This window comes from Rousettus aegyptiacus, unplaced genomic scaffold (assembly GCF_014176215.1).
Source record: "Rousettus aegyptiacus isolate mRouAeg1 unplaced genomic scaffold, mRouAeg1.p scaffold_m13_p_8, whole genome shotgun sequence".
Lineage (NCBI taxonomy): Eukaryota > Metazoa > Chordata > Mammalia > Chiroptera > Pteropodidae > Rousettus > Rousettus aegyptiacus.
The window spans coordinates 45,933,859-45,958,083 of NW_023416311.1; the positions used below are offsets into that span (position 1 = coordinate 45,933,859).

Sequence of the window (24,225 nt, forward strand, 5' to 3'; positions counted from 1 at the left end):
TGTAGGGTAAAAGAAGGTACTGTTATAATGTAGCATAAGCCTTTTTACCTGATGGGCCTGAGAATGGAAGTTGGTCAGTTAACTGAAAATCAGTTAAATTATAGAATCAAAATATTTATTGTGATAACATTTATTGTAAACATTTTAATTTAAAAAGAAACTATAATTATAGATTCTCAATATAAGGTCAGACCTTTCTCTTAAGCAAGAGATGGCTGGCTAGAGTTGATTTATTTGTTTTGTTTAAACTATAACCATGAAGTGGCATCCATGATATTGTTGTTTTTTCATTAAAGCAGAATAGGAACTTAAAACTATTTATGAAACAATAAGAGTGCAGTAGCTTCTTTTAGAATATGATTTTCTTAATATTTTATAATTGTATAGTTGTCTTATCCAAAATTTGATAGCAGGGTTTTTGTTTTTATGGCTTGCTTTTATTGAATGCAAAATATTCAATCTGTTATAGTAAGAGCTTTCTTTCTCCTCATTAAATCAGTTTATTTAATAATTGCAATTAGAAAAAAAAAACAGGTTTTGGAACAAACATTACTGCCTGTTGCAGTTTTTTCCTCCTCAAGTTTTTCGAATTTGTTATTTCAACATGTTTTTTTTTTTATTGTGGTAAAATATACATAAAATTTGCCATTTTAACCATTTTAAAGTGTATAATTTATTGGAATTAAGTACATTTATAATGTTGTATAACTGTCACCAATATCTGTTTCCAGAACATTTTCATCATTCCAGATAGCAACTCCATACCTATTAAACAATTACTTCCCATTCCCCATAACTTCCTCCCCATCTCCCTAATACCTGTATTCTCTCATTTCTGGCTCTATGAAATCTAGGTGCCTCATATAAGTGGAATCATGCAATATTCTTTTGTGTCTGGCTTATTTCACTTAATATTTTCAGGTTCATCTATGTTGTGACATATCAGTTTCATTTTTATGGCTGAATAATATTCCATTGACTGTATTAACCACATTTTTTTCCTATTCATCTGTTGATGGACGCTTGATAGCTTCCTATGTTTTTAAAGTTAAGTTGCAAAAGTTTTAATAATAGTATTTTTTTAGTTGAAACATTAGTAATAAGTAACAAAGGCTTTTGTGCATTGGTGACAAAATAGCATTTTTGCCGGCTTTCTAGAAAATTAAATATGCTAATACAATTAAAAAATAGTATTGGCTCATGTTTTGAGAGCTTATGTAGTATATTTTCATTGCGGTGAATAGAATAGTCTTTAAACAAGGCAGAATTAAACAATGCAAACCTAGGAAAAAGATTCAAATTTGAATCAAAGTGGGTCAGATTAGTGGCACTTTGAGAAATTTGCTTTGCTTTCCTTCATATCTCATTGTGCTACTCTACTATAAATGACAAAACTAATGAATCAAATTGTAAAATTTTCATTTTTATAATTTTATAAACATGAACAGTTAGCAGTTAGGTGAAGTTACTAGAAGATATGGATTGGGTTTTAATCTCTGTTCTCTTTTGCATGTCTGTAATATTTACAGTGGCGACAGATTTGGAATGGAAAGTAAAAGGAAAAACTTCCCTCTTCTGTTGAAGGCAGTGTACCTCACGTTATAAAAATATTTTCTTACTATTGATTTTGAGCAATTTTCATGTGATACTGGAAGACCAATTACTGTTTTCATCCCAGCAGGTCCTATATTGAGGTTTCAGTTGTCTAGCTTCTTTGTTGATTGATGTATACTCTTCTTAATGTGTTTATTATAAAAATAACCCAATAACAACAGATGGCTTCTTAAAACAGATTCTCCTTTGTAAATTTTCAAGGGTAGTGTGCGAAATTTTAATTAAAATTTGAGATGCTGAGAAAATCACCTCCTACTTTTTAAATTTTATAAAAAAATTTGAAAAATATTTATGGATGTTTTTGAGTAAATTTGTGAATAATGGTAAATGATTTTTATAAAAAAGAAAATGAATTAAAGACAATCCATTTTCTATTACATTTATTTACTCTAGTCCATTTGCTGTTCTAATTACTGCCAAAATAAACCATGGCTTGATGGGTGGATGTACTGGCCCCTTTTAAGTGAAGTGCCTACCAATACTCTTTTCATTAAACACTTTCCTTCAGGGTTGACTGATGGGTGCCCTTGAACATTATTGTTCTTAAGCTGGAGGAGTGTTTCTATTACTAGTCGTCTGACTTGCGCTTTTGCCAGGAAACCAGATACTAGGTTGGTATTTATAAAAATTTAGAACAACTTAAATGCATATTGGGATTCTGTGTCTTAGGGTCACATTTAGTTGGGTGAAAAATGAGTTAGAATTATACCTGGGATGAGTGCCAAGTACAAGTAACAATGAAATACAGGCTGGGTGTAGGCAGGTGTTTTTTGGAACTGAAATTCCCCAAGGTTAATGACCTTCATTACTTAGAAGGGCCCTTAGGCAGCAGTTTTCCAGTGTTCAACCCAGGTGAGTAGCGATATCTGGTCAACATCAACCAGCTAGGTATTCTTATCTGATGATGAGTAGTTAGCATTTTCAGAGTGTTCTTTGTTAGGAGAGAAAGTGTTATGGGGTAATTTTGAGGTGTTTGTAGATCCCTTAGGTATTGACTTTTTGCTAGGATAAGAGTTAATGGGGGTAAATTGTTTCCTTGATGCAGGAGGAAATCAATTATAGTTTAGGGTTTCCTATTTTGGCACTGGTTCCTGCGGTGGTTTGTTTTAGTGGTTTTCTTCTGCTCTGCCGAGTCGTGATTTCCTGTATCTACTTTTTTGTCTCTTCAATTTTGGAGACATGTTTATGTAAGAAGAGGCATCGATTTTTGACTTTGTTCATCTTTTTCGTTGTTGTTGAAATGGAGTGACAGCTTCTAAGTTCCTTACGTGCTGGTCTAGAAACTGGATGTTGATTTTTTAAAAAAGGCATTGCAATTACTGGATGATTATCTTGATCTTGCTTACACTCAGTTTTATGCTTTAATATGGTAAATCTGTGGAAAGACAAGGTCTTTCTCAAACTCCTCTAACAGTTTGCGATAGGTCTGGGATAGGTCTTACTCTAGGGCCTAGTTTTAACTCCATAGTACCACCTGTTTGGTGTCTCCACTGGACACCAGGGCTCTTATCAAGGTCTCTCCATTTTGGCAGGGCCAGAGCTACAATATCCCTAGCACTCTCTTCCTGGATAGAAAATTCTATATTTAGAAGAGTTATATACTGCCTTTACTGTTTTAAAATAGAGGACTAACTGTGTTAAATTCAGGGCATATTAACAGGCATATCCTTGTAGAGCTTTGTTGATGCCCTCTGTATGTTTTCCTGTTGATGACAGCCAGATGGTTGCAGCATTGAGAGATTTGAATAACACCAGCAAACTGGGAAGTATACTGGGTATAATGATTGACTCTCCAGTTCCTGGACAGTCTGGAACATTAAGACATTTATGGTTAGGGTAATGGCAATTAGTACAGATAGGCACTGATAAAAATGCCGTCTTGTTCTGTTATGGTATCTAAAACAGAACATCAGTTTCTGCACTGAGACTAAATGACAATAATTATAAATGAGGTAATTGCCCCTAATAAATTGCTAGGGCTCCCATGCTGCTAATGTCTGTTGAGGCCATCCTCCTGGTCCTTATCTCTGTATGGCTAGTCAGTCATGTGGGCCCTACCTCTATGGAAGGTAACTTGTTTGTAGATAAATTCACCAAAGCTACTTGCTAAGGTCAAAACACCAGATAATCAGCTTACATCTCTCTTAGGCTGCAGCAGTATGACTTACCTGTCTTAATGAGACTCTACCAACCTATTCACACACACTCTTGTCTAAAACCCTACAAAATACCTTAATCATTCCTTTCATATAGATTTTTTTCTTCTATTTCTCAATGATCCTGGCTGGTGTGGTAAGTGTTGAGGTCTCTTTACTGCCCAGGATATGAACAAATTGACAAGACAAAACAATAGTGACAGAGGAAAAATATCAACTTTATTACTCAGAAAAGCTCAATTGTAGAATGTTGCTTAGTAATAATATAGTTAAATGGGCTTGTTCACTCAATGCTGAAGTTTGGTTGTCTGACCCACTTACCAACTAGGTGAGATCAGTAGAGTGGCCTGCCTATTGTAGAAATGGAGGTTGCTTGCTCCCTGTGGGCAGTTTGTTCCCAAGGGAAAGAAGGATAGAAATAAGTGGAACATGTTCAGTTTAACAAACTAGTGAAGACACCAAGAATTAGACTAATTGAACTTCTTCAAGAAGAAAGAAGCAGTAGTAGAGAAGCATTTTCCTTCATGTCTGTCTGTATTTTCTGATTTTATTTTAGACTATCAATACTGATTCCTTGCAATGGAAATTAATTTAACTCACCTATTCTTCCCTATCTCCTTTCCTTTTATCCTACCAACATAATTCTAATTTTGGTTAAATAAGTATTCAGTATTTACATTTTATATACATCTACCTTTTTTTTCCTTTATAGAATTTTGTTTTTATTAGCATGAATAAATGTCTCTGTTCCATTTAGTCTAGTTTTTATAGTCTTAACTCTAATGGAGCCCAAAGCTTTTCTCCAATTGCATTAGTATATCTATACGTAAATACTTAATCAAATTTATATTCTTAAAGTAGATTTTCCTGGAACAGTCTGAAGTCTTAATACTGGACTTCTTGTATATAAATACTCTTTTAACTAGTGGTTATCTTAGTGTCTTACCTTCACCATTATTCTTAAGGTCTTCCTCATCTTGCTATTATTTTAGATGTTCTATTACCCAGATGTCATGTTTTCCTTCTCTTGGTATATTCTTATGTTTTGTACAGCATAGATTCTAATAATTTCTTGATAAAGAATATATGGGAGGTAAATCTTTTGAGAGGCTGTATGTCTGAAAATGTCTCTAGTCTACCCTCACACTTAATTCATAGTCTGTATCCTGAGTATAGAATTCTAGGTTTGAAATAATTTTCCTTCAGAATTTGATGGCATTGATCCGTTTTCTTTCAGTTTTGCTGATAAGAAGTTTGATGTCTTAAAAAAAAAGAAAATACTTCATCCTTTGTATGAAATCTATTTCTCCCTGGAAGTCTGTAGGACCTATTTTTATACTAATAATTCTGAAACTTTATGATGATTTGCCTTGCCATGGATCTATTTTTGTCATTTGTGCTGGACACATGAGTGAGCTCTTCCAGTCTGGAAGTTTCATAGAATTAACTCTTTGAATTCTTCCATAGTCACTGTTTAAACTTTCACATGGTGCCCATATTTTTAGCAATGTACTCTGCTCACAGCTGTGAATGGTATACCCCAGTCCTAAGACCATATGTTTTACTCTCCCCAGTGAACTCCAGGCTTACTCTTGTGGGAGAGTGGAGAAGGTCAGGTTGTGCAGTAATGGGAGGTGATATGACTGGTTAACAACTTCTACAGCAGACTTTCAAGAGTCCTATATTTTTAGCATCAACCTCTCCCTCACAGCCAGACATATGTTAACCTATTGGGAGTTGTATTGATTATCAAGTTGCTTCTGTGCTTTCTCAACTATTAGCTTTTCATTCAGCTTTCTCAATTCTATGTAATGTGACATTGTACAATTATAGAAATATATGTGCCTCTTTAATGTATTATAAAATCTGGTAGTGCATCTAATGAACATGATGAATACTAATGAAGAAAAATGGTATTTCATGGTATCTGCAACAGCAGAATATTGTATGAAATTATCTTTGATTTCTGTTGTTTACCAAGTCACATGTACTGCTAAATACTGTGATTTTTTTGTTTACATTAGTAAGTGAAGGAAAGTTCATTTAGAGGATAGTATAAAAATAAAAATGTACTCCTTTTCATTCACTTTTCTGGCATTTCTGAATTCTACCATGGACCCAATTTAGAACTCCCGAATTAACTGAAACATAGTGGTATATGAGACCATAATCATGGTTTTCTGTATTTGTCCATTTTTCAAAGAGGCCTACCCTATAGTGTGTAACCGTGATCAGTGTTTTCATTCATTCAATAAGTATTACTAAAGTATCAACTAAATGTAAGACACTAGGCACCAGGGATACATTAGTTAACAAAATAAACCATTGTCTTCTTAAAGTTTACATTTCTAGTGAAATTTATAATTAGTTATAGTGTAGCCTATATTAAAATACATAGTTTATATTACCACTCCTAATAAAATAATTGAAATCACTTATCTTTCTGATAATATTCTTAGTTGAAACAGCTTGAAAGATTTTATTATAAAAGTAATCTTTAATTTTTAAAAAAATATGAGATCGAGAGGCAGAAAAGAAAAAACAAAATACCACCACCGATTATTGCACTAATCAGGCTAGCCTCTGTTAACACCTTGTATATTTTAGCTTCCTTTGTATGTATGTGTGTGTGTGTGTGTGTGTGTGTGTGTATAAATATATATATTTATATACATATTTTGTTATATATATACACATTTATATTTAAATATAATTCATAAAATTGGATTATACTATTAAAACCTATGTAACCTTTTTTTTGGTCAAATGTTTACTTCAATTTAATGAGTGCATAATATTTAATTTTATGAGAACACCTGAATTTATATGCTTAGGGTTTTTAAAAAATATTTTACTATTTAAAAAAAATTCTTCTGCTCATTTCTTATAGCTGAATCTTAGCAACACAATTATTCCAACAGTTCATTATGAATAAATTTAAATATATGGAAAATTTGAAAGAATTTTACAGTAAACATACATATACTCAATACCTAGATTGTCTAATTAATGTTTTAGCATGCTCGCTTTACTACATATCTATTCAGTTATTCATCCCTCTTTAGTTAATTGTTTAGTAAATATTTAGAAGCTGAGTCATTTATTTTTCAGGCATATTTTAATAATTTTTTTATTTGTGCTAAGTAGTCTTTGAGGAAAATTTTTATTGCTAATTTACACTCTTACCAGTGGCATATTAGCACACTTTGAATCCTTGCCAACACAGCTTTATTGTTCTTAATGTAACTTTTTGATAATTTTTGATATATAGGTTGTTACAAAGTAAGTTTCTTATTTTAGCTCTGAGATAAGTCTCTTTATACATAATACTCATAAACAGCATTCATTTATAATATGCTTTGATCATCTAATCTCCACTTTAGATTTTGAAAAGAAATACATATAATTTGTTCTTTGTGATACTTAATGTTTTTAAGTGGAAATATTGTGCCTGTTCATTAATTATTTAAGGTACAGTTGGGATTTCAATCAGGAAATCACTACTCTTTTTATTTTCAGGTTATGTACTACAGTGTGTAAATAAGTACTTTAACTAGAATATTAGCTGTAGCATATTCAGATTTTTTTCTTTTTTCACAGAGTAAATGAGCCAAAGGAGAGAAATGATTCATTGAGGCAATCAGAAATAGAAATAGAATCTCATGAATCAAATATTCTTTCACTCACTGGTCCTTTGTCTCACTTCTTGGATCTTTGTTTTATTCCTTGGACCTGTGTTCTGTTCAGTGTAACACTATAACTAATATAAAGACTCAAGGGAAATAAAGTTATAAATTTGAAATGTTATGCAATCTAGCCACCTAAGTAGGCATATATAGTGTGAGTTAGTTGAAGCAAGGATGTAGATTAGAAGGTGAAAACTTCTAAAACTTACATAATACTGTTTTAAATTATAGGTTGCTTGTTTTTTGTTTTAAAAGTAGTTCATAAAGAAATTTTTAACTTTGATATCACTATTTAAAAAAATTGTATGGAAATTTCCCTAGACATATGTTACTTCTGTTATTTTCTAAGCATTTAGCCAAATCTTTTTATTCACAGCTGGGCTCAAAATGCAGAGAACTCAAAGATATTCATTTCGGCCAGTGTTACAAGATCTCAGATGAAGGCATGATCGTCATAGCTAAGGGCTGTCTGAAATTACAAAGAATATACATGCAGGAAAACAAATTAGTAAGTACTTATTATCATGTTTTTCATTTTCTAACCTTTGAATTCCATTGAACTTAGCTTATAAATTTTCTTCTGCTTATTTTCTTTTGGTGGTTTAGGGGCATATACTACTTAAAAGCAAGAATCTGCTCAAAACAATGACTTTATAAACTGATCCTAAAACTGTATAGGTAGTTATATGTGTTACTTGCATGATGTCAACTAACTCAGGTATTTGGAAATAACTAAATTTACTTGTCAAATGTAAGTATGTGGTTGTAGTTCCTTCTAATTTCCCTAGAGCTTGTAATAATACTGGATAGGATTTTTTTCTTTTTTTAATATTCAGGAAGAGCTACACTTGTGAAATAGACCCTTTCACTTAGTTTTGGTGAAAATTTGGATTCATTAAATTGAGGCAGATAATCTTGGTAGTTACATAGACTTTATAGTTTAAACACATATATGTAACTCATTCACACTTGAAGTATTATTATATATATGATATACTTAAAGCCATTTAATTTTTTTTAATTGAGATATAATTCACATATCATAAAATTCACCCTTTAAAGTGTACAATTCCATGATTATAGTCTCAGAGTTGTGCCATCATCATCACTAATTATAGAACATTGTCATTACCCCCAAAAGAAACCCCTATGCCCATTAGCTATCTGTCATTACCCATTTTCCCCTTCCTTCAGCCCCTGGCAACTGGTAATCTACTTTCTGTCTCTATGGATTTGCCTAATTTAGGCATTTCATGTAAATGGAATCACACAATATGTGGCTTATTGCTTTTGGCTTCTTTCACTTAGCATAATGTTTTCATGATCATCTCTGTTATGGCATGTATGAGAGCTTTATTATTTTTTGTGTGACTTAATAATATTCCAAGTCTATGTAATTTCTGTTTGATAGGTACATGGTACAAATTAACAATAAAAGTTGTCACTAGGGAGGCACTAGTAGAGTGAGTTTTCAATGTTGATAAATAGTGTACTTTAAAATAAGGCAGTCCTGAATATATAACATATTTACAAAGAAGACTTGCTTTGTAATTGTATCCCCAAAATAAAGAGACCTTTTTGTTTCCTCTTGGAGTTTATAAAATTTATTAAATACATCTCATATATTACTGTAAGTTTTGAAAGATCTCTAGAAGCGTGAGTGCTTCAAGTGAGATAGTGCTATCTTAAAAATATTCCAATTAGAAAAAGTAAAACATTGTGAATTAAAAGTAAATGCTTTTATTACTACATATATTCGTCTCCGAAATTATATAGCAAAAATACTTCACATTCCTCTTTACTACATTTAATACAGATTTAATAATCATTCCCGAGGCAGTATGATCTTGCAAAGGAATAGGGTCTGCTTGGTCAGAGAGATGAATTTTTGAATTCCAGCATCTACTTACTTGGTATATGACCCTGGAAAAGTTGCATAAGCGCTCTGAACCTCACTGCAAACGAAGTTAATACTTGTCTTTGTGCACATTGTGGCTTTGCGGATTAAAGGACATAATGTCCTTAAATTGGTTAGTACAAACTCTTGACCCATAAACAACTACTAAAAAACTAGTAGTTTTAATGAGATTTTTACTATATTTATTGTCTATTGGTTTCCACTTTATACTCAATATAAAGGATAGTAGTTCCAACTTAAAATTTTTGTATTTCTCACATAATGGGAATATTTGTTGGGTAATATTTGTTTTCTTGTTGAGTAAACACTGAGAAATGTTTTTCTTGACACATTACAAATTTTAGTCAGTGGTTTCCCATAGGAGTTAACTATATATGTTTTGAAGATTCTAGTTATGTTCACGTTAGCTTTTCCCTAATATTGTGGTCCATAAAAAAGTTGTTCTATGCTAAATGCCAACAGAACCAGTTTTGTATGTAGGGTTATTCAGTAAACATTTGATTTTATTGGCAATTTGAAGTAATTTTGCTGTATATTAAAAACAAGTCCAGTTTAATTAAGTTCTTGCAATTTAAGGTTCTTAGAAAGGGAAATTTAGAATTTGAAACTTTTTACATTGGATAATCGAGTTATTGATAACTAACTTCTTATAGGAACTTTGCTTTATATTTTTCGAGTTTATGAAATAAATATTTGAATTACTTGCTAAACTATGGTTTTAGGTAGTTTGGTTGTTTTAACTGTGAGAAATTCTATTATTAGTCATTTAACAACAAATATTTTAAATAGGGTAAATAGAAATAGTGGTCTAATTAAAGGCAAATAATATTTACATATGCATATACATAATTTATATTGTGTATGTAATTACAAACAGGAAACACAGATATCATTAAATAGCACAAATATTTTAAATATTTAGGAGACTACTATGTCTGAAAGGATGCCAACAGAATTTGACCTGTGCAGATATTAATCATTAGGCAAATTATTTTGCTAATTCTCTTATTAAATTGAATTTTCTCAAAAGGGTTTTCGAGCTTCATTGTGTAGCAACTATGCTATGTAGTAACATAGTTTTTATTATTATTATTATTAATATAAACTTTGCCAACTTCAAAATATCAAATTGGTTGTTTTTATACATTGGCAGTATTTGACTTAGTATACTTTTTTTCATATTATATCTTGGCCTTTAGATGGCAGCATTGTCTTTGTATATTTCAGTGACAGCTTTTATGTTTTTGATATAAAAGATAAAATGCTTGTACATAGTTTTTGCAGATGATATGGTTTATTTTTAGTTTTTGTTCTTTAGGTGGTTTAAATGATAAAATTTCTTATTAAAATATTTTGGAATATTAGTTGCATCTGGAATGTTAAAAGATGAACTTGCTATTTTACACAAAGTAGTAAGATAGTCAAACATTCTTTTTTTTTGTGGCTCTGATTTAAGTAAGGTAAATTTTAGAATAGGGGAATCATTTCTGTGTTTACCAGAGGGAAAACTTTTATTCAGGTAGAAATTGAAGACAGTAACTTGACATTTTAAGACTCAAATGCATTATGGTGAAGCAAAGAATTGAAGATTTACATTAAAATCTTCCCCAAAGAGAATGAGTTCCTGTTTTAGTCATTTTTGAGTTAGATAAGTGCCTTGCACCTACATGGATGTATTTTGCATTTGGTATAAAACTCTCGTATAGATCTGAAGAATACAACTTTAGTGAGGGTCTAGCATATTGTATACCACTGTTTCCCTGCTCCCTGCTTCTAGAAACTTTCATATCACTTCTGTTTAATACTTGCTCCAAAGTTATTTAAAGGAATATTTAGTTAGTGTGTATAGTTTTTGATGATCTAAAAACCTCATTAAGTATATGCTCTTTGCTGCTTTACTTTCTCTGATTCAGATTCGGCTTCTCTACTTCTAGACAGAGAAGCTCTTTGGGTAGCTTTTTATTCAGTCGTAAAATGATGAAGTCAGATTATCTGTCATTTGTTATCCAATTTGTTTTAAAGTACTAGGGTTTTATGATTTATTATGAAAACAGCTTCTGTGCTAAGTCCTATGATCATCATATTTGATATAGATCTGTATGTGTTATATGTATTTGGTCTATTTTTGTAATACCTTCTACTTCGTAGAATTGAGTTGTGAACTAGTATAGATTTCTGAATTATCAAGAAAGTGATGATGTATTATGAATACATTTTAGAAAGTTTTAGGGAAATGATAAATGTTTCCTGGTTAAAACTTGATTTCCTGAAAGTTAATGTGACCTTTTATTTCTACCTCCTGATGAATTGTTATTTTATTAGTGTTGTAATTCTGTGACATCTTCTAGAGTCCTTTGGCTGCTGCTGTAACATTACTTGTAATATTGATTTTTATTGTTTTTAATTTTATTATCCTTTGGATGCTTACACTGATAAGGTAGGATCTAAATTCACCTTCAGGCTTCCTTCATCCAGACTGCAAAGCATTCGAGGGAAATACCATGTTTGAACTAAACTCAGTTCATACCTTGATCTTAGAGTTTCTTTCTCATGTGATTTCGGTTAGTTTTCTTACTTTTTGTGCTTTCATTTCCTTGTTTGCAGAACAGATAGAATACTATTTCAGGTATGGTCTTATGAGGATCCAACTAAATGAGACTAAGAGGTAAAGTTCCAAATGTATCTTCATGGTCTCAAACATAGGAAGTCTTCAATGGAGAGTACTTTTCTTCCTCTATCAGAGTTTACTTTCTGAAGTCTACCAATTTGACTTGGGCTGTGTTAATGCCCACTATTGCTTACTGTGTTCTTATTTCACCCAGTAGTTATTCAATTTCTTTTTCATTTTCTTTTTTTCTTTACTCTCTTTTTTTTCTTTTTCTTTTTCTTTTTTTCTTTTTTTGCTGCTTTCTGTGATTTGGAGCTGTTGCAACAGCTAAGTGAATAGACTGGTAGCCATTATCATCAACTGGGGTATGTAAGGTAAACAGTTGCATCAAAACTTAAATAACAGTAGCTAATTTAGTATTTTATGAAGGCTTTTGTTTCCTCACTCTTTTGCTTTTCAATTTAGAGTTCATAAGTTAAGAGATTTGGTCCTCCCCTCCCCTCAATTCTTCCATTATACTCTTGATATCTTATTTCTCAAGTACTCCTTGTGAAATGAGTTTACTTGTAATCCCAGACATAAATAATTTACATTTGTGAGGGATTTCATTTTCACTTCAGCCTCCAAAACCTCCTAGGGAATATATTCACCTTCTTTGCCCCTTTCCTCTCTTAAGTGGATGAGGCATTTACTTACACTCAGAGTTATGTTTCTGGTAAACAGTGATACATGAAAGTGGCATTCTAAAGAAGGAGACCTAAAGATAGTGAGCTTCATTTTATTATTGTATACTGTATTTCAGGATTTTTCAGTCATTTGTTCATATTTAGAAATATTTAATAATAGTTACCTTTTATTGAGTATTTATAATGTACCAGGCACTATGCAGTTCTACAAAGCTAATTCTCACAACTACCATATAAGGTAGCTTATTTTTATTCCATTTTATGGATGAGGAATTTAAGGCCCAGAGAGGTTAAGTAAGAACAAATAAGTGTCAAAGTCAAGATTCTATCCCAGATTTGTTAGATTTCCAAACCTTTGTCCTCAAGTCCTTTTGATTGCATGGATATATCACAGATGGAGCTAATCTATGTGCCTTTGAACCAAGCAGTAATTTCCAAAAGGCATTCTGCCCCTTTGAAACACTGACAGGTAGTATGAGACATCAAAGCAAGAAGTTAATTATTAGCATGAGCAGAAGATCTTTTTGCTAGGATGATAACTGATTTCAAGGGAAGCGGTAAATACCAATGGAAATAAAATAAAATCTTTTCTAGGAAAATTAGAAAATTATCAAAGAAGAAAACTATCCTCAAGATGTTATTCAATGTTGATTTTAATTCTGTACAAATATAAATGTAATAGTAGACTTGCACTCTTTATGCAAAATTTTTTACTTTGCAAAATCATAGTATTTTACATTTTTTGTGAAATTGGTATTCAGAAGCTAGTACCATTTCATTTTTGTCTAGCAGATTTAACAGAACTTTTAATGGGGTTAATGAACTGATAACTTTCTACTCTGTTCTTGAACACTATTCAAATGTTCATTCAGTTTAGTTAACATTTGAATACCTACTGTGTGCCAGGCACATGAGAGGTGTTTAAGAATTAAAAAAAAATCATACTACCTAAGAGAGGAGATTTTGATCTAGGCCTGTGTTATGGACATGCCAATGGTAAAAATAGTTACTTGTATGAGAGGTAAAGGGGGAGGAATCAGGAAATCTTATAAATAGTAGGGGACATTTGAACTAGGTCTTGAATGATATATATTGATATGATGATTATGATGCAAGCAAACATTTTTTAGGGGAAAGTGATTACAGTTGAGAGAAACAGTATTAACAAAGCCAAGGCATCAGGAAAATATGTGGAATGTTTAATAAATGGTAGGTGTTAAAGTAAGATTAGCTTTATAAGCAGGGTAGATAGGGGAAGGAAGTGTTTATGTTTGGGTGTGTAAAAGAAGATTGGGGCCAGGTTAATTTTCTTGAGCTTTGTGCTAAGGAATTTGGATGTCTCTAGGTAATAGGGATTATAGCATGGGATTTCTGCAAATGTGAAATGTCATATTTTTGGGTTTTCAAATTATTTTTAAATTTTCGAGAAATTGGAAAAAATACAGAACACTAGAGTAATAACATCTATATGCCCATTATCCAGACATTGACAATTATTAATATTTTTTTTAATCTGCTGCTTTTTCTTGAATAAAAAAAGCAAATTAACTCTGTCTCTGTTGTTATGTTTCATGTTGTTCTCCTGTCTCCTTGTGAGAGGCAACTACTGTGATGGTCTAAAATGCCCTGAAAATTAAAAAAAAATACTTTAACATGGATACCATCAGCAATATAGTATTGTTTAGTTTGTAATCACATATAATTTACATCTGATGTCATCTGGTTAAATGTCTGGTTTCACAAAGTATATATCAGTATGTAATTTGGATTTGTTCTCCATGAATAATTGAGATTGTGATTCACTGGTCTATCTTGCTGATTGTCAACTCTTGAGGACAGGAAGATATCTAGTTACATTTTTATTCCAACTACCCTCATGTTGGCACATAATAGATAGATATTCACTAAATATTTAGTGACAAATGGGTTACTACTGAACTAATCATGCTTTTAAAAATGTATTTCTTCCAGCATTTGGGGATCATGCTTTGAAAAGATGGATCTGGGCATATAAATAAAAGTTTGAAAAATAACTTAAAAACTTAAATAGTTTTCTGACTTATTTTCTAATAAGTTTATTTTTTGATCTAGTTACTATATTAATGATGCCATTTTTTATGAATCACATTTATCCAGCCAATACTCAAGGAGTATTTCTTGAGGCAGTTGTTTTTAGCAACATGCAACTCTGATAAACTGAATATAATTTCTGTTCTTCTTGTCAGAATTACATTGACTTGTACTTCTTTACCATTAATAAAATTAGTTTTATTTTACTGAAGTTATTTTTGAAAGACCCGCTTTAATTAAAGACAAAAATTATTTCGCAGACAAATATATTGCAAAAAATGTTAAAATGTTATTTGGCAGCTATTCCAATCTGAAGAGTGAATATGTTTATACTCATTTATATTTTTTTGCTAGAGCTTGACCTCTCACTCTGTTTTTAATCTCTTGGTATCTTTCTTCTATGGGTATCATTTTTACCTACCAGGTACTTTGATAAAAACATTAATGCATTGTATTCCATCATTTGAAAGATGTAGAAAACCGTTAAGAATGAGTGTGTATGTGTGTGTGTGTGTATATTTCCCCTGTGTACCAGTGTGGTATGGCAGTCAGTGACTTGGATAAGATCCAAGTAATTTTTTCTGTGGAATGCATTAATTGTTTTACCTAGCATATTTGCCTGCCTAATTAGTTTAGTAATATTAAAATTTAGTAATTTTAGAACCCATCAATTGATGATAGGAGATTCTCAAATGCAAACAGGATCTTAGGAGGAAGCTAGCCTAGTTTTAAAAACTCTTAAACAAATAATCCAATGTTACTAATGCAGAATTTAGCATAGTTAAAAATAGGAGACTCCAAATAATATTAACATATTCTTAATTTTTTTTCTGAATCAAATTCTGGAGTACTAAAAGTATTCAGCTTGTTTTGGGTTTAAAATTTATGATTAATAGGTTATTCCTGGTGTTGGAATTTTTTTGCTGATATTATTTTCAACTTATATATTCTATAATTTAGGTCCTAAGAAGATGTAATTTTATTTACTCTCTTTTGCATGTTAAAAAAAAATCAGAGGTAATCAAATTATCCTTCAAATATAAGTGGGAAGGAGCTGTCTCTGGCTTTCTGCTCAAGTGCTGGCAATAGGAGATAGTGGGTTGAGATAAAGAGCCCAGTCATTTGACTTAGCAAATAGAAATTTTATAAGGTTATTTGGCAGCGAGATGCTGTGAGTACATTAAGCCTGTTATTTATGAGCACATATTCTTCAGCTACCTTTCTAGACTGTCAGTCAACAAGTGAGATGTATTGTTTGGATCTAGGGAGAAGTTTTGGTTTGTTTTTCTTTACGCACAGTAATAAAGTGCTAGGATTTCCAGGATATCCAAGACTTACTCCAGTTATTATTTTAGTGGTTAGGCCCAAGAGGAGAAGAATTAGTCATTTTATTTTTAAGATTTACCTTTTTGAATGTCATTTATAAACTGTGGTTATATCTGGTTTTCAGGTGGTAGGATCCTACTTTTCTGCATTTTCTCAGAGTTATTATTAAAAAGATATGTTACCATGAAAGTGCTATGCCATTTGGGCTTTCACCAGGTGACCCTCTCTTCAGACAAAAGCTATGCAGGTTATGCTCCTGGCTAGGGAACCTGTGTTGGTGAGTGCTGTTCCTATTCCTTCTGCAGATTTTGCTTATTCATATTACCTAGGTTGGCTTCCTTTGCTGTCTTTATTGAAGTTCTTGTTAAAGGTCTGACATGAACTTGCCTTTTGATCAGTAAAAGGACGAATAGTCATGAGAGTTTTGAGGCAAATTTTCTTCCTCGGATTGCACCTTCTGATTTTTAGTAGCTGAGAAGTTGAAAAGGCAGGTGAGGTCCATACTACTTTGATGTTTACTTTTTTAAACCCTTCTGTTGCATTTTATTTTGTGTAGCCATTTCAAATTTAGGTTGCAGAAAAGATCAATATAATATTTTTCCTTAATGGGTGTTGTACTTCACTATTTTTGGTTTCTAAAATATGATATAGTGGGTTACTTCAGGAGTGTTCTTGGGGATAGAATATTTGTAGTGTCCCTTACTAGGTTTTCATTGACTGTTTTTGATTTAAATATAAAAGTAGATGTTTATCATTCACTTTAATATAACACATAAATGAATACATTGAGAATTTGTAATCCAAAGAAAAAGAGTTATAAATCAGAGGCCTTCTAATTGAACCATTGGATTGATTATTCTTATCTTTTATTTTTCTCTTATTGAATATATTTTTGATAAAATAAAGAGGAAGACATATTTATATTCATTGTTGTTTAAAAACACATACAAATGCCTGTAGATTATATTATTTGCATTGTGTTATGGTAGCATTTCAATTTGACTCCTCTGAGAATATGGTATAATTAGGTAAGCTGTGATTTGTAGATTCTCTGAATCGGGAATCAAAATATATTTTCATGTATTTTGATAAGGTTAACACTAACTATAGTTTTTAAAGATAAATTTAAAGTAGTTTGATATTTCATGTGTTTTAACTTGTTGCAGGACATATGTATGTACCTCTTTCCATTGAAATCTTAATAAGTATATATCATATATAATTATATGATGTACCTCTTTATTGAAATATTAATAAGTATTATATATCATATATAATTATAGGCAGTTCCATTATGTAATCTGTTACACATTCCATAAATTACAATTGTTTTAAGCTCAGGAGTGAAGAACCTAATTGAAAATAGTATGAAAGGTAAAGATAAATTGTGTATTCCACTGAATTCAGTCATTACTTATTTCCAAAGGTTGACTTTTCATATATCATATCCACAATCCAGGAATGCTTTTGCAGGATTGCTCTTGCTAAAATACTCTTATCATTTCAGAAATCTGTCATGGCTAATTTCAAAGATTTTTCCAATTATTAGTTTGTATTTTTATTTTTTTCTTAATTTGTACATTTACACCTAATTTTTTCTAATTTTGCAGTGTGTTCATTACCTTCAAGCTCAGAGCTAAATATTATATTTTTGTCAAACATTCTTTAAGAATTCTACCATATTACTTCCTAAAATTCTGTCAGCTTCATTTATTTCATAATTTCTTATTAATCTGTTGATAATTTGTTATAGATTTCAGGGCTTCAGTTTAGTTATGTAAGCTCCTTGAAATTGGAGATGAGATTATCTTTTTTAAAAAAAAACCTACATGTAGTAACTGACTGTATATTTGTTAATGTTTTGACTAAATAGTTGTTAAGACTTCTTAAAAATTAATTTTTTTCTGCATGAAAATTGTTAATTTTTAGAAAAGGACTATTAATGAAGATGAACCATTCTATATGGCCTTTTAGTTTAGTTCTGGAAAAATTCTGTTGAGAAAGAAGAAAGCTATTAAAAATCAACATTTTAATGAGACACATGTCAGTAACTTTAAATATGATTACTTATACTTCGATGAGTACATATAATATAACTTTTAGGACATAAGATTTAAATTTTATTAACAGCTGACTTGATGGAATCTGCAGCATTCTATAGCAGTGTCAAGTAGTTCTTCGTCAGTGTTCATACCAGAAGAATGGCAATGATAGCTTGAGGAAGTGATTCCAAATAGGTCTGTCCTCTTCAAGAATGAAGTAGTTTTTAGGAAATGACCTCTTAAAAATGCATGTTGAAACTTGTGGTTTAAATTTTTTTTGTTTCAAATTATCTGCTATGTATTTTCATTTCTTGGTTTATACCTCATTGGAGATATTTAATTTGTTTCAGTGCTTCCACCAATGCAATTTCTGTTTTTCAGTTTTCAGACAACCCTAACAAAAATCTCTTAACTGCTAAGAATTGCGGTCCTTTTTTTTGGTCATACTTTTATCACTTGATTCTTGAAAAGGTGAGAGTTAACAAGTTGCTTCTATGGTTGAATTTAGAAGAGCTTGATTTTATTGTTACTGTTAAAACAAGATAGTTAAATATAATATTTGATGCATATCTTGGTTGCTTGGTACCAAAAAATGCACTGAGCAGATCTGGCATAAAATTTAGTTAGAACACTGACACTGCATGCTCTGAGAGTAATATACCATGCAGAAATTACACTGACAAGTGTTTTTAAAATACTTTGCACAAAATACTTAGTTTCTAATTTCATAAATTGGTTCTATTTATTCTAGTATGTTTTTGTTCTTTAATATGTTCTAATAGTTTTGTAGAATCAAAAATTCTGGAAATAATATCCAAAAAGAAGCATAAATAGATATGTTGTTAGAATAATGCTATTTGTTTCTTTATTTTCTTTGAGGATTAAGTAGCATTTGGAAAATTTATTGGAAAAAATTGGGCAAGTATTGGTTCAGCCAACTGTATTGTTTAACCTTGGATTAATTTGTGTGTTTTTTTTTTTTCAATATGGAAGTGATATCCTTTTCTAGTATACTTAAATGACTTTCATTTGTAAAGTTCAAGAATATTGGAATCATTTTTTCTGTATTACATTCTATTTAAAACAATCACATTTTTCCCGTGTATGTTATAGGATATTTAAAAAAAATACTTAATGTTTTATTATGGTGACATTCGTTAATGAAATCCAGTAAGTTTCAGGCATACAATTCGACATAGGATACTTTTAGATTGTAGACTCAAGAACAATGTTTTTAAGAATGTAATTGTGCAGATTGCTGATCAGTATAATAATAGGAGATATTCACATACAGTTTTTTCCATACTTGTAAATCATTTTCAATCTACCGTATGCATTTTCCCAATGTCACAGGTTAATTCTTTAAATGTAGGTGCTTTTCCCCTTTCTTTTTATCAAGCCATACCTTTCTTTAGCTGTTGAAACTTCCTCCAGCTATTAGAATCAAAGTATAAGCTCTTTAATGCTTACATCCCACCCTTGAGAGTCTGTATTTGTACATGTCTAAGGTTAATTACTTATTTGTTTTTATGCATTATAATATTAAAGGTACATTAAATTTACATATGTGTCTTATTGATCATGTACTTCCTTCTGATCTTACCTTTAAAAAGTTAAGGAAAGTGCTGTTTCTTAAAAAAATGATAGTGGTCTAACCTTGGAAGTGATCTTAGAAAGCCTCTAAACCAACTTTCTGCAAATTCCTTTATTGCATACTTGTTTGTGTGTGTATATTGGAAGGAGGGTTATTAATAGATGACTATTCAAGAACCCATGTAATAGTTTAATGACAGTTGAAAATTAAGAGTAAAATGGTGCCCAAATGATATTTGACCAGATTTTTTAAATTTCTAGTATTTAAAAATGATTGTTTTAAATGCCTTTTTAAAGAAAAGGTTACATATACTCACCACGTTATTTAAACAAGACTAGGTCTTATTTTCAGTACTAATTTATTCTCACACTAAATTAGTGGGAGCATCTGTAATTTAACAATTTAAATGATTGTGTCTTATGAATATGCATTGTTTAGGGGACCTTTCCATTTTAGACAGTGTATGACAATATCCTCCAGATAGTGGTCCTCGAAAAACTTTTGTGGTCTCATTTATTATTAACATGGTCTTTGACAGCTGGCCTTTACTAATCTCACACCATGGGTTTGAAACTTTTTCCTTAAAGCTTTATAGTTGATTTACAATACATTGTGTCCTTTGTTTTCTTCTGGAAAAGGATTTAAACAAACTTTCTATTGCACTTGTTGAATATTTATTTCATAGTAACCACCATGAAGTTTGCAGCATTTAAGAAGATGAAGAAGCAAAGATAAAAGGTACACATTCAAGAAGGCTTGGTTTCACAGTTGGTGCATAATCCTCTCTTCTGTCATTGGTACCCTAACCCTGTACCTACCAGAACAAAAGAAACTGAATTGGAAATTGTGGGAGCTGGGGAACATTCAGTTGGCAGCCCATTGCATGGCCCATAGGCGTTGTCAGGTCTCAGTTTGATGCCCTTTATTCTTTCTGACAGATGTGAGGTAGGGTCTATGAGGGGGAAGTCATTACTAGAGAGAGGGCAGTGTCAGATCAAAAGTAACCAGTGATCAAACAAGGTAAAGGGCTGTGGAAAATAGGCTCTTTCTGGCCTCAACACCTGCCTGATCACTGAAGGGAATAGTCCTATGTGTCAGGGCAAGTTGATGTTCTTTGATGTACAGTGAATTAGAAGTCAGAATGGAAGCTTAAGTGGAGTACAGAAGATTTTTACTTCCTGTTCTTTTATGATTTGGGTGCTTAAATTTTTTATTTTAATTATCTAGAAGTTATAGAAGTCATTCTCTATTGAATAAAATATTAAAGCTTACCTATAGTAACTTAGTTTTCACTGTATATTATGAGATAGTACTAACAAACAAGTTTTCAATATAGTATGGAACAAACTTTAGAAGTCACATACTCTTCTTTCAAGCCTCAAATTATGACATTAATCAGAGCATTTTTATAATTATAGTGGTGGATGGAAAGTGGATAGTACTGAGCTTGGCACATAGTAGGTCCCTTCCTTGTAAAATTTTGGAATTTACCTCACTAAGTAATTTCAAATAAATTTGAATTAACTGTTTTCCCCTAAGTGCTTATTATTATATTTTCTCTAAAGGTAACCCTTTCTAATCAAGCCAGTTGAAAGAAAATTTAAATAGACATTCTCATCGGGCTTTTATATATATGGTTTTTTTCTTTACCTTTTCATCTTTAGAGGTATGTGACTAGAAGAAGGATATTTTTATCTTTCATTAGGTTGCTGCATGGATAAATTGACAATTGAGGCATATTTCTAAAAATTCAGTTACAATATTTTCCTTTATATTAAGAGCAAAGATTGGACTGTTACTAGATTTTGCTGACTCAACTTGTATTTTAAATACTGTTGAATTCCATTCAGGTTTGTAAATAAGTCAACAGTTATTTTGTTCTCAAATTCTGGAAATAAGTTACTTGAAATTATTGATTTTTCCATTAAGAAGAATAAAGAATCCTAGTGCCACAGCATTTTAAAAGTGATTTTTAATCTAATAATTTGTTTGACTATTTACATCTTTGCATGATGTCCCATATTTATTAGTTTAATTTTGATACTCTTACATAACCTAAAGTTTCTTCCTTTATGTATTTAGATACATAAAGTAAAGTGAAATAATATATGTAATGTATTACTTTTAAATTAAATTAATATTTAGCTCGTTGACTACTATTAGCTATAAATATATTTTATGCTTGAGAAATTTCAGAAGTTATATGTGAGCACACTTACAAATACTCATTGCTGGTATGTCTTTTAAACAAATTTTCCTTGTAAATTATCATTAAATATGTTTAGGGTTTCTTTTTAAAGTGATTTGACTTAGGAGTTCTTATATGGGCATTTAATTAGATGTGTTATAATTTTTTTATTTGGAATAAAATGTCCAGTAAATTAAGATTTTATATTTTAGAAGCTTTTGAAATTTAAGAAATCTTAATATAAATTCATTATACAATCTAAACACAATGAGGATCATTTTTTTGCTTTTGATTGTTTTTAATATGTTTACTATGAACTTGCTCCAAAGGACTGCAAATTGAAACCAGTATGATAATATTACTCTCACTTAGGGAGGAGCATGAGTTTGGTTTGTGTCTTGGTTCTCTTAAGGTATTTCTTCACCCTGCCCTTCAATTTGACTATTTGCAAAAAGGATTTGAGTTTGCTGATATTTTAATATTAATGCTAGGAAGAAACATTTGTGGAATGTAAATGTCTTTAAGAAAATGTCAGTTGTTTTTCAGAATGGGCCTCAGCAGTGTAAAATTTTACTAGTCATAATCTTTGGTTCATGGCATATATCATAATTGGCCCATATGTGATCTTATTTTCTTATAAAAGTTAATTTATCTAAAATTGTTTAACTTTTACTCAAGAACCTTCTATCTAAACCTAGAACTAGAGAATTACCAGTAATTTTCATCTATCTATATTCCTCTCCCTTCTCTCTGATTCCCCTTCAGCTCCCCACTTCGGAGGTAAACAGAGATAACCGGAAGTAACTACTATTCTGAATTTTATGTTTATCACTTTTTCCGTTTTGTTACATATATTTTTATGCCTAAATTGTTTAGTTTTGTTTTTAATCAAATAAATTTCTGAATTGGTCATTGATGAACTGGTAAAAGTCATGCTTAGCAGATATTCTAATGTATCATTTAACAGCAATGTAATTTAGTAAATTAGTCAAGGGAAGTAATGTTTCTGAACTTAAACTTAATACTATTTAAATCTAATTTCCAAGTGAGAATTAAGTTAGATTCTCTAGTATGTTTTCACATTTTTAGATTAAATATACTATATCTATATGCTGGTTGCTTGAATTTTCCATTTATGTTATTTTCATAAATATGGAGAATGAGATATTTTTTAGTTTTGGTTTGCTGCAAATGTAGCAATTCCTGTGATTTGATGTACAGGTTAGAAAAGTTATTCTTTTCGGTGATGGGGGTTATTGGTCAGGGGTATCTAATTACTAATTTGGTATGGAGATAAGTGAATTTTAAGTTTACCAAATGACTTTTATGTTTTACTTATCAGTTTAGTGTCATTAGTAATTTAATAAATCCAACTATTGTCAATTTTTATTAGGATAAAATGATTGTGCTAAGTTTCTTTGATTTCTAGATATATTATTGATTTAATAACAGATTTTCAGGGGGAAAAAAGGAAAACTACATTAAATATTTGCATTGATTTTAAGACTTCCTGCTTCCTGTGATTTCCAAGCTACTAATTTGCAGAAAAATGGTGCTTTTTTCTTTTTTTTCTAGCTTAATTAGATTGGTCAGTATTTCAGTATTGGTCTGATACAAAGTTTTGGTGAAATCAGATCAAACAAAATATTTTCTTGACTACAGGTGGATTTTTCTCCAGTTTCTATTTCTTTTCTTTTTTAGGTGAGGCAATCCTTGGTTGACCTCACAGACTGCAAGGACCTTGTCAGCTTACAATCCCTTATTTTTATTTTATTTAATTTTTTATGCCTATAACAAACACCTGGTCTTCCTAGGTGGTCTCCCATCCAAGTACTAACTAGGCCTGACCCTGCTTAGCTTCCGAGATCAGATGGGATTGGGCTTGTTTAAGGAAGCATGACTGTAGACCAGTTTCTATTTTTCAACATGTAGTTTTTGTAAAACAAAAATAAATACATCTACCTTCACACTTTTGGAAATATGGTTATTGTAACTAGCAATATTCTGTACTCAGAATGGTTAATTATTTGTAAATATTGAGATAATTAATAAAAAATTGGAGATTAATTAATACATTTCGACTTTGATTACAACAGGTATTTTTCCTGTTGTGTAAGTTATGATCATTTACATTCATTTACAAGAATGTGTAATGTAGAAAAATTTTTTGTACCAGTCTCCATTTTAAGGAGATTTTCACTCCCAATGGATAGCTCACACACACACACACACACACACACACACACACACACGTTTGTGTGCATATATGTAATAATGAGGTGGATGAAATGATTTCAAATTAATGTAGTTTGAAATTAAAAGGGAGATAATTTTTTT

General features: G+C 31.1%; 1 protein-coding gene across 3 annotated transcripts in view; it reads left to right on the forward strand.

Moving 5' to 3' along the window:
- The window catches only part of FBXL17 (F-box and leucine rich repeat protein 17), a 444,087-nt gene that overhangs the window by 28,410 nt on the left and 391,452 nt on the right, over window positions 1-24,225 (forward strand). For all 3 annotated transcript variants that reach the window (XM_036225333.1, XM_036225332.1, XM_016137227.2), the window contains exon 4: window positions 7,833-7,964. In XM_036225333.1, the coding sequence (XP_036081226.1) occupies window positions 7,833-7,964 (132 nt within the window). The remainder of the gene's footprint in view (window positions 1-7,832; window positions 7,965-24,225) is intronic.